The 13,172-nt window shown below is 44.0% G+C and overlaps 1 protein-coding gene across 1 annotated transcript in view; it reads right to left on the reverse strand.

Annotated features, from left to right (window-relative positions):
• The window catches only part of ARG2 (arginase 2), a 28,283-nt gene that overhangs the window by 552 nt on the left and 14,559 nt on the right, over positions 1-13,172 (reverse strand). Inside the window, exons 3-7 of the mRNA XM_084793542.1 lie at positions 8,835-9,012; positions 6,663-6,822; positions 5,884-5,978; positions 5,644-5,748; positions 4,441-4,577 (exon numbers count right to left, since the gene is read on the reverse strand). Of these exons, the coding sequence (XP_084649668.1) occupies positions 4,441-4,577; positions 5,644-5,748; positions 5,884-5,978; positions 6,663-6,822; positions 8,835-9,012 (675 nt within the window). The remainder of the gene's footprint in view (positions 1-4,440; positions 4,578-5,643; positions 5,749-5,883; positions 5,979-6,662; positions 6,823-8,834; positions 9,013-13,172) is intronic.

Raw genomic sequence — 13,172 nt, forward strand, 5'->3', positions numbered from 1 at the left:
TAGGTGAAGACTCCTCTGCCAAACCTGACAACCTGAGATCTATCCCGGGACCACACATGATGGTACGAGAGCCAACCCAGCAAGCTGTCTACTGACTCATGTGCTCATGCTCCCCACAAACAAATGGAAGCAAAGTTAACTTTAAAAACAAAACCAGCCAGGCAGTGGTGGTGCATGCCTTTCATCCCAGGAGGCAGAGGCAGGTAGATCTCTGAGTTCGAGGCCAGCCTGGTCTACAGATAGAGAACAAGTTCCAGGACAGCCAGGGCTACACAGATAAACCCTGTCTTGGAAGAAAAAACAAAAACAAACCGTGAAGGGCTGACAAGATAGCTCAGTGGTTAAGAGCAATTGCTCCTTTGGTAGAGGACCCAGGTTCAGTTCCTAGCACTCCCGTGGTGGCTTAAACATGTCTGTAACTCTTAATTCCAAAGAAATTATAAACTATATCTTGTTCAGCCACTGTAATAAGCATAGCTGTTAGGCTTTTAGGCACCTCGTCTGGGGCGTTATTGATCCTTTCCCCTCCCATCCTGTGCTATAGATTGAACCAGGGTCTTATGCATGCTAAGCACATACTTTACCACTGAGCTGCCCTCCAACCCCTCCGTACTTATTTTCTTTAGTGTTAAGGTGTGTGTGTGTACATCTACCACTGTGCATGTGGAGGTCAGAAGACAACCTTGGATGTTTGCCTTCATTTCTACCTTGAGACAGGGTCTCCTGTTAGTTGCAGGATAGCTGACCCTCAAGTTTTGGGGGAGTCTCCTGCCTTCATCTTGCCATGGAACACTGGGATTGAAGGCTTATGCCATCTCTGGGAATCCAAACTCAGCTCCTCATGTTTGTGCAGCAGTTGCTTTACCAAGCACCTCCCATCAACAGGCTGTGGCGGCGCACGCCTTTATTCCCAGCACTTGGGGAGCAGAGGCAGGTGGACTTCTGAGTTCAAGGCCAGCCTGGTTTACAGGGTGAGTTCCAGGACATCCAGGGCTACACAGAGAAACCCTGTCTTGAAAAACCAAAAACACCACCACCAACAAAACAAAACACCTACCCATCTCCCTAGTTTCACCATCAGTATCTCTTAAAGTACTATCCGACATGCACAGAAGTACACCTATTGCCATAAACTTCATTTTTTTTTTTTAAATTCTGAGACAAAGTCTTGCTATGTATCACAGGCTACCCTCAAACTCCCAGTCAGCCTGCCTCAGGGTCCTGAATGACATTTACTCCCACAGCTGGTCAAAACTTCATGACTGAGTTCTAAGAACAGGTTCCACATTTTTGTCTTAATCTGAGTGGCCCAGCACCTTAGCATCTGGTCAAAGGAAGATCCAGCCATATGTTGAGTGGTTCAGTCTGGATTCAGTTGCCTTCTCTGAGGGTCTGAGTTTGGGCCCAAGTCCTCAGCATTGTTCCTTTGTCTGGAGGGGGCTGAGGAAAAGGAAAGAATATACCCATATCTGCCTTCTACTTCTATCCCCCCACCCCTTACCTGGCCTACTTACCTAGAGAGTTTTAACTTAACCAGTTCCTTGGGGTTAATCTACCTCTTAAAGAGTGATCTGAACAAATTAAAATTCAGTAACAAGTATTTAAGAATATTTAGGGTGGCTGTATATTTTAATAGCTGATGGTTTATTTACAGTCCATTATGGTACATGACAAACTGTCCAAGGTTTCTTACATTCTTAGCGATGAGTTTATTGTGCAAAATTACAATAACCAAGGATGTTAACATTGCATCGTCACCATTTCCTGCACATGACCTTGTGTGCAGCTTAGTGACCTGTGTCTCATTCCCAGTGGTTGAACCTAGCATTTCTAGCATATCCTAAAATAGTAATCAAGAGGTTTGCACCATCAAAAATGTGTATTGCCCATTGTTTCCAGACTTGCCTTCCTGCATGTTAGTCAAAGCAAATTGCTGTCTTTGTTGACAGTGTCATGGCAACAAAACATAAGGGAAACACAAGACATACTGCTGTCACAGCTGCTTGCTCAAGTTATTAACCCCTCCTGAATGAAGCAACATGAAGTGTTGAACTTCCAAGTTCACTGTTAACTGAAAGACCATTGGCAATATTTATAATGGTGGATCTAAGAATAATTCCGTCTTCTATCGGCAGATCTGACAGGCAGTTCTCTCCTAAGGTTCTAGCAGACTCTAGAACCCAACCCCCCATTTCTTTTCCAGGTAGTTGGGAGTTTCTTATATGGCTGGAGAGATGGCGTAGAGGATAAAGGCTTCTGCCACTAAACCTCACAGCCTGAGTTCTATTTTCAGGACTGACATGGCGGAAGAGGGTTGACTACTACAAGTTGTCCTCTGACTTCCATGTGTGTGCACACACAATAAATACTTTCTAAAGGGTTCCTTGTCAGTTGTGAGGTGTGCAGATGGGCAGATCTCTGAGTTAAAGGCCAGCCTGGTCTACATAAGGGAGACCCTGGCTAAAAACAAAAAAGGATTCCTTATAGGCTTTGGCTTTGGGATCTTGGGGTTTTGTCTGCTTCTGTCCCCCAGTTTCATGAAATTATTACTGATGTTATATGATGTGGTAGTTATTCTTGATTATCTAGAACTTACCTAACGCCTTACCACTCATTCCTCTGACGGTATCCTCCCTACTAAAGTTACCAACAAGCTCCTATAGAAGGCGTATTTATCTTAGATTTTAAAAGATACTAATGTAAACTGTCTTCAGGATGGAGTCTGAGGAGACAGCTCAGCAGAGCGCTGTTGCCCAAGCATGAGGACCTCAGTCCCCAGAACCCATATAAACAAGCCAGGCATGACGCCATGTGATTGTGACTCCAGTATTGGGCAGGCTAAGCTTGGAGCTCACTGGCTAACCAGCCTGCCCAGCCGGTGAGTTCCATACAAGAAAGAGATCCAAGGAACAAGATGGATGGCACCTGAGAAATGACACGGGAGGTTAACCATGTTAAAAAAAATTTTTTAAAGAGACACCTTTTTTTCCCTACATCCCAATCTTTTTTTTTTTTTTTTAAAGAGACACTCTTAAAAGCTGGATGTAAAATGATCTATAGTCACCTGGAGAAATTGTCATCTCCAAGGTGCCATATAGAAAAGGAACTTTTATTCTCCTGCTTCAGTTGTCTCAGAGGATTATTGCCTCCTGCTAACCTAGGCCTAGTTCTGGAAGCTTCTATCTAACCTAGGCCTAGAATGTTTTCAGTCTTCTGAGGCTCACGGCTTAATAAAGCTCACCCTTACTTATTCTTTCTGAGCTCTGGGCTGGCTGCTTCAACTCAGCTGTTCGGGCTCAAACTTCTCTCCCAGCTGACTTATTACATCTGGCTTTTCTCTCAGCCTCTGAATTGCTCTGCTTGCCCTCAAACCAACTCCAGCAATCTTCTAATCTGGCTCCTTCTCATTCTCTGGCTCATTCTATCTTCACCTGTGTTCCTTCTGTGCAACCTGTCTCTCTATTACTATCCTAGTAAAACTGCCCCCTCTGTCTCCCCTCTCTCCTGCATTGCCCCTTGAGACGCTCCCCTTTCCTTTCCTCACAAGAGTTGGGCGCATCCTATTCTGTCAAACCTTCCTTTCACTGATTCATCATTTTCTTTTTCTACCACTCAATTAGACATCACTTTCAAACATGGGTGCTTCCTTCTACAAGCTAACTTTAGCTTTGTTGTTTTAGACTAAAGGAATGTACCACCATGCCTGGACCTAAGCTTTTCTTTACCTGAAACTTGCTCTATACCAGGCTGGCCTTGAACTCAGAGATCTGCTTGCCTCTGTCTCCTGGAATTAAAGGCAGGTGCCACCACTGCCTACTGTGTTTGCATGTCAGCTGGATCACACAGACCTAGATGGTCTTTGGATGTGATCCCTTGTCAGACCATACGTGTTCTAAATTAAAATTCCTCTACAGCTAGCCTTGGTGGTGCATGCATGCCTATAATCTCAGCACATGGGAGATGCAAAGCCGGATACAAAATTCAAGCTCCTCAACAATAGAAGTTTCATGTCAGACTTGACTACATGAGACCTTGTCCCCAAAAGATATGAGACAGCTTAACTCCAAATTGCCAACTGCTAGTGAGCTGACAGCCTCTTGCAGTTAGAGAATGTGAGCTATTTTGGCCTTGTTTTCTCACCTTAATCTGCCTTTAGGCAGCTTAGACACAGGCACTGCATGTTAGACATTCTGTTTGTATATTAGATCTACTAAGTGCATGAGTGACATCATCTCCTGCTTGGTACACCTGCATATTTTGGTACACCTCAGACCGAAAGATGCTTCTAAATTTCTATTTGTATCCTCTACTAACCATATGATTCTGGGCTATAAAAGTTTAGCCAAAACCAAAGTGACACAGAATAGATCCCCTGCAGAAGGAGATTTCAGCATGTTTCATAGATGTATTTAACAGGCTGAAGGCCTGGCTACTACATACCTGTATTATGTATTTCTTCAGTAATATACATTCCTTCTCTATAGGTTAACCCCCCTACAACAGGAGTTCCTGTGGCTGGAGCCAGTTTAGGGTCAAATGCATCAATATCAAAACTCAGGTGGATTGGCCTCTGTGTTCTAGAAGGGAAAAGGACAGGAGAAGATATATCCGGTTGTGCTTGCAGTCTTCATTCTGTGGCTACAAACGTGATTTTGTTCCAGACTCAGTGTTCTGCTAATTCAGCACTATTTCTGGAATTCTATTCCTGAGGATGCCTGAGATTGACACATTAACTTCTTACATAGTACTTTAAGATACTGCCATTTGTTCTGCATGCTTCAGATAAACTCCAGTGCTTATTTCTGGGTTACCTAGAGCACCAGAGCCTCTCACACCAGTAACTGTCAGTAGAGGGACTGCTTCACTTCCATCATGTACCAACTGAGTTAGTTTCATTAGGATATAGTCGTTGCAGCTGAACACAACCCAGTTTTTCTTTCTTTCTTTCTTTCTTTCTTTCTTTCTTTCTTTTTGTTTGTTTTTTGAGACAGGGTTTCTCTGTCCTTAGCTGTCCTGGGCTCGCTTTGTAGACCAGGCTGGCCTCGAACTCAACAGCAATCTGCCTGCCTCTGCCTCCCAAGTGCTGGGATTAATGGTGTGCACCACCACACCCGGCACATAACCCAGTTTTATGCCTGCAAATTTACCTTCCAGTTCTAACTTGAGTGCAGGTATTCCATGTTAGACTGAAACTAACATCAGTGTCCTCATAGCAAATAACTTCTTAGCAACTTAGTGACAAGGCGGCAGCTCTGACATTGACCACCCAGAAGATAAGCCCCACTGTCGGGAGAGTGATCCTAATGAGCATGCAGCTTTATGCTTCATACAGAACTCAGATGAGGCAGTAATGGTGCTAAGAAGGGCGGGACCACTGGAACAATGAATGAAGGCTTCTCATCAGAAGATGCTTACAAAATCAAGAACAAACATGAGAGTGGGAAGGGTCAGTCCTCCTCCTTTAGTCCTCCCAAATCTAGACGAATATGATGTATAATTGACACTACACCTTTCTGAGCTGTCTGAAAATACATGTACATGTTTTGCTTCTATTTGAGAAGTGAAATTGTTATGCTCAGGATACGGACGTAAGTGTGCTGCTCTCGTACAGTGTGCCCTGTCTCCCCCGAGACCATCACTTACTTGCCAATCAGCCGATCCAATGTCCGTTCCATGACCTTCTGGATACCAAGTTGATCAATGTCTCTCATGGAAAAATACTGGATATCATAATTCTTTAGAATAAAACTGGTGAGATAAAAGGAAAGATTAGTTTTAAAAAGCAGTTTTGATAAATGTGTATTTAGGGAATCTTGACTTTATATTGACCTATACTAGGTAGGCAGGACAGGCATACAGCTCAGCCCTTCTGCATCAACATACCGTTCAGGAGGTTCAACATCTCTTAGGCCGATGTACACAATACTTGGGGAAGAGAGGCAAGGTTTGATCCAGGAAAATCCTGGCATCTGTGGCATCTGTGAAGAGAGGAACAAAGCGGATCGGTCGGGAATCCTTATTCTCACACGTGCTCCCCTAAGAGTACAATACTGCTGTCCAGTGGGAATGTCCAGTGGGAATGATTCAGCAGGGCAGCTGCAAAATGCTACAGGTTTCTTGGGTCTATAAAAACATGTCTTCTAAATGGTCCTGGCTTCTCATTAACTAGGTAGCAGGAATATGCTGGTTAGCCCTTCCCATCCCCTTTGCCTGCTACAGATTGGGTCTTTAATCTACTGTGGCCTAGCTTTGGCTTCTCACTGAGTACAGATTTAGAGTCTCGAATGTCTAACACAGACTCCCTTGGCTTTTGAAGAGCTCAGAAAAAATGTTATCTAAAGGTAAACACAATGCCACTTACCTCTAAGTCAGTGTTTTAGAGTGTGGCCTCTGACCTAAGTCCTTGGGCTCTGGAAGTATCCATCACTACAGTTATCACTGTACTACACAATTTCCTAGACAACTATGAGCCCACTGAAGAGCAGAGACCTGTGAGCTTTGTAGCCCTAGCAGCTAGCTGACTGCCTGGCCCTTAACAATGGACGTAACAAGTGGAGGAGTTAGGTAGGTACACTCAGCCCACCCTTCATCCAGGCCTCACTCAGGGTTCCAAAGCCCCAGGATAACCTTGCAAGCCTTTCGCCTCTTTTTGGCCCACTTACCTTGTCTTGGAGTTCTCGGACGAGAAAGGAAAGTGGCTGCCCGTGGATGTTTCCAGATACAGTGGTGAGGGGTGTATTAATGTCGGCATGAGCATCAACCCAGATGACACAGAGATCTGGGCGCTGCCGGGCGTGGCCGCTTATGGTACCTATCGCCAGGCTGCAAAGAACAAATACTATAATAATCTTCAAGGCCCTCAGCTTGGCAAACATGCCCGGTAACAGATAACCTCAGCCAACACTACCTACACTCTGTCCCCCAGGGCAAAGTCAGGGTCTGGCCTGAGGCTGGTTGCAGTGAGACAAAAGTCCCTCGGTTGTACTTTCCAAAGATTAACTTTTAAGTGGATTAGACCGGAGAAAGGTAAGGCTTTAAAGAGTTAGTACTCTAGTCCCAGGGGATCCAACACCCTCTTCTGGCCTCTGAGGGCACTGTACTCATGTGGTGTACATACATACATGCAGGCAGAACACACACACATAAAATACAATTCAAAGTTGGAGTAGGGGAGGCAGTTCTGGTGACTAGCTGCCCTTGCAGCGTGACACATGTCACTGCTGCTCCATGTTGACTTGTCCTTTAGCTCTGGCCCATAAAAGGAGCTTGGAGATTAACATTTGTCCACTGACTGAAACTTAGTCTTGTCTGAGATGCTGCCTAATCCCTGGCATTCTAGCTTCCAAGGGATCTGGGACATTAGAGGGCTCTGCGGCCTGGCTGAGATGAGTCTGGCATGTTGCCTAGGCTGCTCTCTGAGGAGCTTAGGCAAAGCCCTCCCACTTCAGCTTCCCAGGTAGCTGCGGCTACAGGTATGCTACATGCAACTTCCATTAACCTTTTCAAGGTACACACAGACTTGCAGGTGTAGCTAAGTGGCCTTGCATTTTGCCTTAGTGTGTGTGAGGCCCTAAGCTCAATTCCCAAGACAACACACACAATCAGAAAGCTGCAAGAGCTTGTAGGTAACACTGCTTAAAACCCCCAAAATGGGGCTGTTAGACATTAAAGTTACATGGCAACCTCTATTGAGCTTCATGCACTGAATAAGTCATTCAAATTATGCATTTATAGCCTCCTTGCTATAACAGCCTCAGTTTTGGCTTTGAATTGAAAATAGGTAAGTAACCTGCTTATAGTATATACAGCAGTAGGCAAAAAGAAAAACTAAAGGCTGCCGGCCGCCAGTGCACTGATGAGATCGCCAGTGAGACTTGACCAGAAGAAAACAATCTAACGAGAATAAGCATTCAGAGACAGGCCTGAGGTAGGAGGCACGAAACCTGCCCTCTCCTCTGCTTGGTTCCATTGAGTGCCCAGTCATCTCTAGGGAGCCTGAGCCCGTTTCGTGTCTTATTCTTCCTGAATTTGTATTCCTAATGAGGAATCGACTTGCTTCTGCAGCTGGAGCAACGGTTTAACTTCTGATAGTTATCTAGAAAGTTCTCTGAACATCTCAGGGGAAATTGCTAGACTGAATCAAAAGGAGAAATAAAGTGGATTTGGATGCCAGCCCTGCTACTTCCTGGAGTTAGGCCTTGAATAAGTCATTTAACCTCTGTCCCTCAGAGCTTCTAGCAATAAATGAGATAAAGCCGGATCTCCCTCATTGTACTGTAAGGAGAGGTAACTAACCGAAAGTACCAGAAAGTGTTCCATCCTGCAGTATCTCTTTCTACTTTCACTGCTTAGCTCATACCACACCCCCTGCTTGAATCTGACTACACTGGTCTGGACCTCTCTCTCTGGAATTCTGGATTATTCAGTATTTTTTTTCAGTTTTTCATCCTACATGTATTTATTTTAGTCCTAGTAGCTTTCTCTCATATTTTGAAAAAAAAAAAAAAAACAATTCACTTAAGAAACACTCAAAGAACTACTGTGTCCATACTAGAGAGAAAATGTATTCAAATACCGAGGAAGGATCGCTAACAAATCAATTAGTAGAAATGCTAATAAAAACACGTAAATTCAGTCTATGGATGGATCATATCAGTTCTCCAAAATGGCCACCCAAACATCTTGAGACAGTTTCTCAAGAATCCTGCTTACTCTATCTCTGAGCTTGTGTTGAGCATGCATAGTTTCTTCTGGTGTGTATTTTTCTCCAAGTAAGGACACTGAAATAAATAAGCTAATCATTAAGCCCAAAGGACCCTGGGATCCTAGCTTACCTGTGGTCTCCCCCGATGGTGACACAGCTGTAGCCACCTGACACAGCTCTGCTCACCACCTCAGCCAGTTCCTGGTTGGCAAGGCCCACGGAGCGAGGATACACGACCAGATTGTTGTAGGGATCATCTTTGGGGACTTTAGTAAAAGTCAAATCTCCAAAGTCTTTTAGGTGGCATCCTGCAACAAATGAAGACCAACAAAATGAACTTTGACTGGCCTAGACCACGAAGAATTACTTGGGACAAAATAGTGTCATGTTGTACTCATTTTATCTGAGAATAATTCAAAACATCACCTGAATAGCTTGGTTAGGTCAACCCTTATGAACACCATTTTCCAGAAACTACACACTGGACAATGAAACCCAGAGACATTATTGACCTAAGAATCACCAAATAGGTAGCAAGCAAATAGACCTTATATGGCAGAATTATAAAGTAGAATTAAAATTAAAATTCCAACAGGCTATAAAGAAAATTAAGTGCTGTTAATTCAGGACAAAAATACATGTGTAGAAATTCTCAAGGCCCTGGTTTGATCCTCAGTGCTGCAAAAAAAAACACCCAAATTCTCAAATATTTTATTTTTCTAGAATAAGAGGTCAGGAGCTAAGGCTGGGGAGATGGCTCAGGGGTTAAGCGCACTTTCTCCTCTTCCAGAGGACCTGAGTCATGTGCCCAGCACTCACATGGGCTGCCTGTAACTACAGCTCCAGGAGATCCAGTGCCCTCTCCTGCCCTCTTCAGGCACTGGAGCACATATAGCATATAGTATACACACACACACACACACACACACACACACACACACACACACACACACACTTTGTCTTTTTATACATGCAGGTGCTGACAATGTAGGCAATCTGACTACACCGGTATTGCCTAGCATGTACACACAGTGCACACGGCGGCACTCCTCTATAACCCCAGCACGTGGGGAATGATGGCAGGAGAATCAGACGTTGTCACCTTGGTTACATAAACAAGGTCAAGGCCAGCCAAGGCCGTAAGACTTGTTCCAAAATAATAACAACAAATAAACCAGAGGACCCAAAGAGAGACATTATCTATTTGTTACTTACAGGCTCAGACACTGTTCTAACTGCCTAACATAAATTTTTATTTCAGACTCAAAATAACGAGACAACTAAATTAATCCCTACACATAGATGAAGGAACCTGCTTGAGGTCACACACCTGCCAAGTGCTAAAATAAAAACCTACAGCTAACACATCTGAAAGGTGTCGGGTTTGTTTTTGTGTGTGTGTATGTGTTTTTTTTTAAGCATTGTTTTGTTGAGACAGAACCTTGCTGTATAGCCCTTGCTATCCTGGAACTCATTATGTAAATCAGGCTGTCCTTAAACTCACAGAGACCCACCTGCCTCTGCCTCTGGAGTGCTGGGGAAACCATACATCTTAACATTTGCAGAACTTGGTTAAAGATTTGGGTTATAGCTGGGCACAGTGGTACTTGTCTCTAATCCTAGCACCTGGGGGGGCAGAGATAGGCAAATTTCTGTGAGTCTAAGGCCAGCTTGGTCTACAAAAGGAGTCCAGGACAGCCAAAGCTACATAGGGAATCCCTGTCTCTCTTAAAAAAAAAAAAAAAGATTTTGGTTATGACCAATGCAATTTAATCTTGAATTTAAACTGTACGGCTAAGAACTTTCCTCTTGGGGCTGGAGAGATGGCTCAGAGGTTAAGAGCACTGACTGCTCTTCCAAAGGTCCTGAGTTTAATTCCCAGCAACCACATGGTGGCTCACAACCATCTGTAATGTGATCTGGTGCCATCTTCTGGCGGGCAGGTGTGCATGCAAACAGAGCATTGTATATGTAATAAATAAACAAATAAATAAAAGTTGTAAAAAAAACTTTTCTCTTTAATCCAACTCATTCTAAAGAAAAATTTGGAGAGAATGTAAAAACGAGAAGCGTTTACTGGGAACATGAAATCTTAAGGCCAACAAAGACCTGGGGGTTAAGGCTGACCTTAATCATCAACAAAAATGGAGATTGAAAGCAAAACAGAAAACTATCCTTTCTCAGAAGATAGACATCAGCTAAAAATGTTTATGAACTGTTTGATCACTGAACTGTCAAATAATTATAAAAGGCCCCAACTCAAGTAAGAAGAAACTACAGGCGGGGCTGGAGAGATGGCTCAGAGGTTAAGAGCACTGGCTGTTCTTCCAGAGGTCCTGAGTTCAATTCCCAGCAACCACATGGTGGCTCACAACCATCTATAATGAGATCTGGTGTCCTCTTCTGGCAGGCAGAACACTGTATACATAATAAATAAATAATTTTAAAAGAAGAAGCAGGAGGAGGAGGAGGAGGAGGAGGAAGAGGAGGAGAAGAAGAAGAAGAAGGAGAAGAAGGAGAAGAAGAAGGAGAAGAAGAAGGAGAAGAAGAAGGAGAAGAAGAAGGAGAAGAAGAAGAAGAAGGAGAAGAAGAAGAAGAAGAAGAAGGAGAAGAAGAAGGAGAAGAAGAAGGAGAAGAAGGAGAAGAAGAAGAAGGAGAAGAAGAAGGAGAAGAAGAAGAAGGAGAAGGAGAAAAAGAAGAAGCAGCAGCAGCTAAAGGCAAGTTGAAGATGACTATGATGACATGCTGAAGACTCCAAGAATTTTTCTAGGTGGCTTGTCTGTTGTTGTGATAAACACTGTAACCAAAGTCTACTTGGGGAGAAAAGAGTCTATTTATTTGGCATACGCATCTCAGGTCACAGTCCATTGCTGAGGTAAGTCAGAGCAGGAACTCAACACTGGAGCCTGGGGACAACAACTAAAGCAGAGGCCATGGAGGAATGCTGCTTACTAACTTGCTCTCCTTGGCTTGCTCATGCACAAGCCAGGAACACCTGTCCAGGAGAGGCAACAACCACAGTGAGCTCGATCCTTCCCCTTCAATCATCATTCAAGACAATGCCCAACAACTGGGCATGAATGGTGCACACCTTTATTCCTAGCACTCAGGAGGCAGAGGCTCGTGGATCTCTAAATTCCAAGCCAGCCTAATAGTCATAGGAATTCTAGGTCAGGCCTAACATAGAGAGAACCTATCACAAGGGAAAAAAAACACAAAAAGAAAAAAGAAAGAAAAGGAAATGACCCCTAGACTTACCTATAAGCCAACCTAGTGGAGACCAATTCTTAATTGGCACCCCCTCTTCCTAGATTGTGTCAAACTGACAAAAATAGCCAGCCAGCTAAAGAACCAACAGAAAATGATCAAATAAAACAGTTGTTTTAAAAGGCTTGTGGGTAGGGGACTCCTGGGGAGATGGCTCAGCAGTTAAGAGCACTTGCTGCTCATACAGAGGACCTGTGCTTAGTTCCTACCACCCACATGGTGACTCATAACTCCTTCAAACTCCAGTGCAAGGTGGTCTGACGCCTTCCAGCTCTTGCACGTACATGGCGCATGCTGCAACACACATAAAAAAAGTCTGGCAGAGGGCTGCGCAAGGTGACTCATAGAGTAAAGGCTCCTGTTGCCATGCATGGTGCGTGGAGAACCAATTTCCAAAAGGTGTCCTTTGACCTCTACACATGTACCTCGGTGCGCGCGCGCGCACACACACACACACACACACACACACACACACACACACACACACACACAATAAATGCAAAAAATAGTAAGTTTGAGCACTCACAGCGCCCCCCTCCCCCCAAAAAAACCAAATCCCAGTCTGTATGACTGGTGAGGTGGCTAAGAACACTTGCTGGTCTGGAACATCTGGAATTAACTCAATGGCTGGGCACACCTGTGGATGATTTCTTTCTTTCTTTCTTTCTTTCTTTCTTTCTTTCTGATTTTTTTCTTAATTAAAGCAATTAAAGTGGGACTATCCAATTCTAATCTAGATCTCTGAGGTTTAATTAGAGCCACCTTTAATCCAGACCTTTCGAGGGGGGAGCTCCACCTTTAATCAGACCACACCTTCTGCTGGAAGCCCAGATAGGGACAATGGAAGAAGGAAGGATTGCTTTGCTCTTCCCCTCCTTGCATTCACTCACTTCCGCCCTTGCCTGGCACTGGGGCCTGCCTCTTCAGGACTCCAGTGTACACTGAAGGCCAGCTCAGACATCCAGCTTCGAGGGCTAAAGAACTGCAGAATTCTTAGACCTTCTCTAGAGAGCCTTGTTTCTCTGGAGAACCCTAATCAAAAGGTTATAATAATGTTTAATATTAACTTTGACAACTACTTGCCAAACCTTTAACTCATAGAACTCTTCATATGACCAGTAAGAAAAACAAGGACATTAAAGTCCCGGTGGATAAGATTAAGTAAGAGAACTTAGGAAATACTCAGGCCCAATCTAGGACG

Source organism: Acomys minous (assembly GCF_964271855.1).
Source record: "Acomys minous genome assembly, chromosome: 8".
Classification (NCBI taxonomy): Eukaryota; Metazoa; Chordata; class Mammalia; order Rodentia; family Muridae; genus Acomys; species Acomys minous.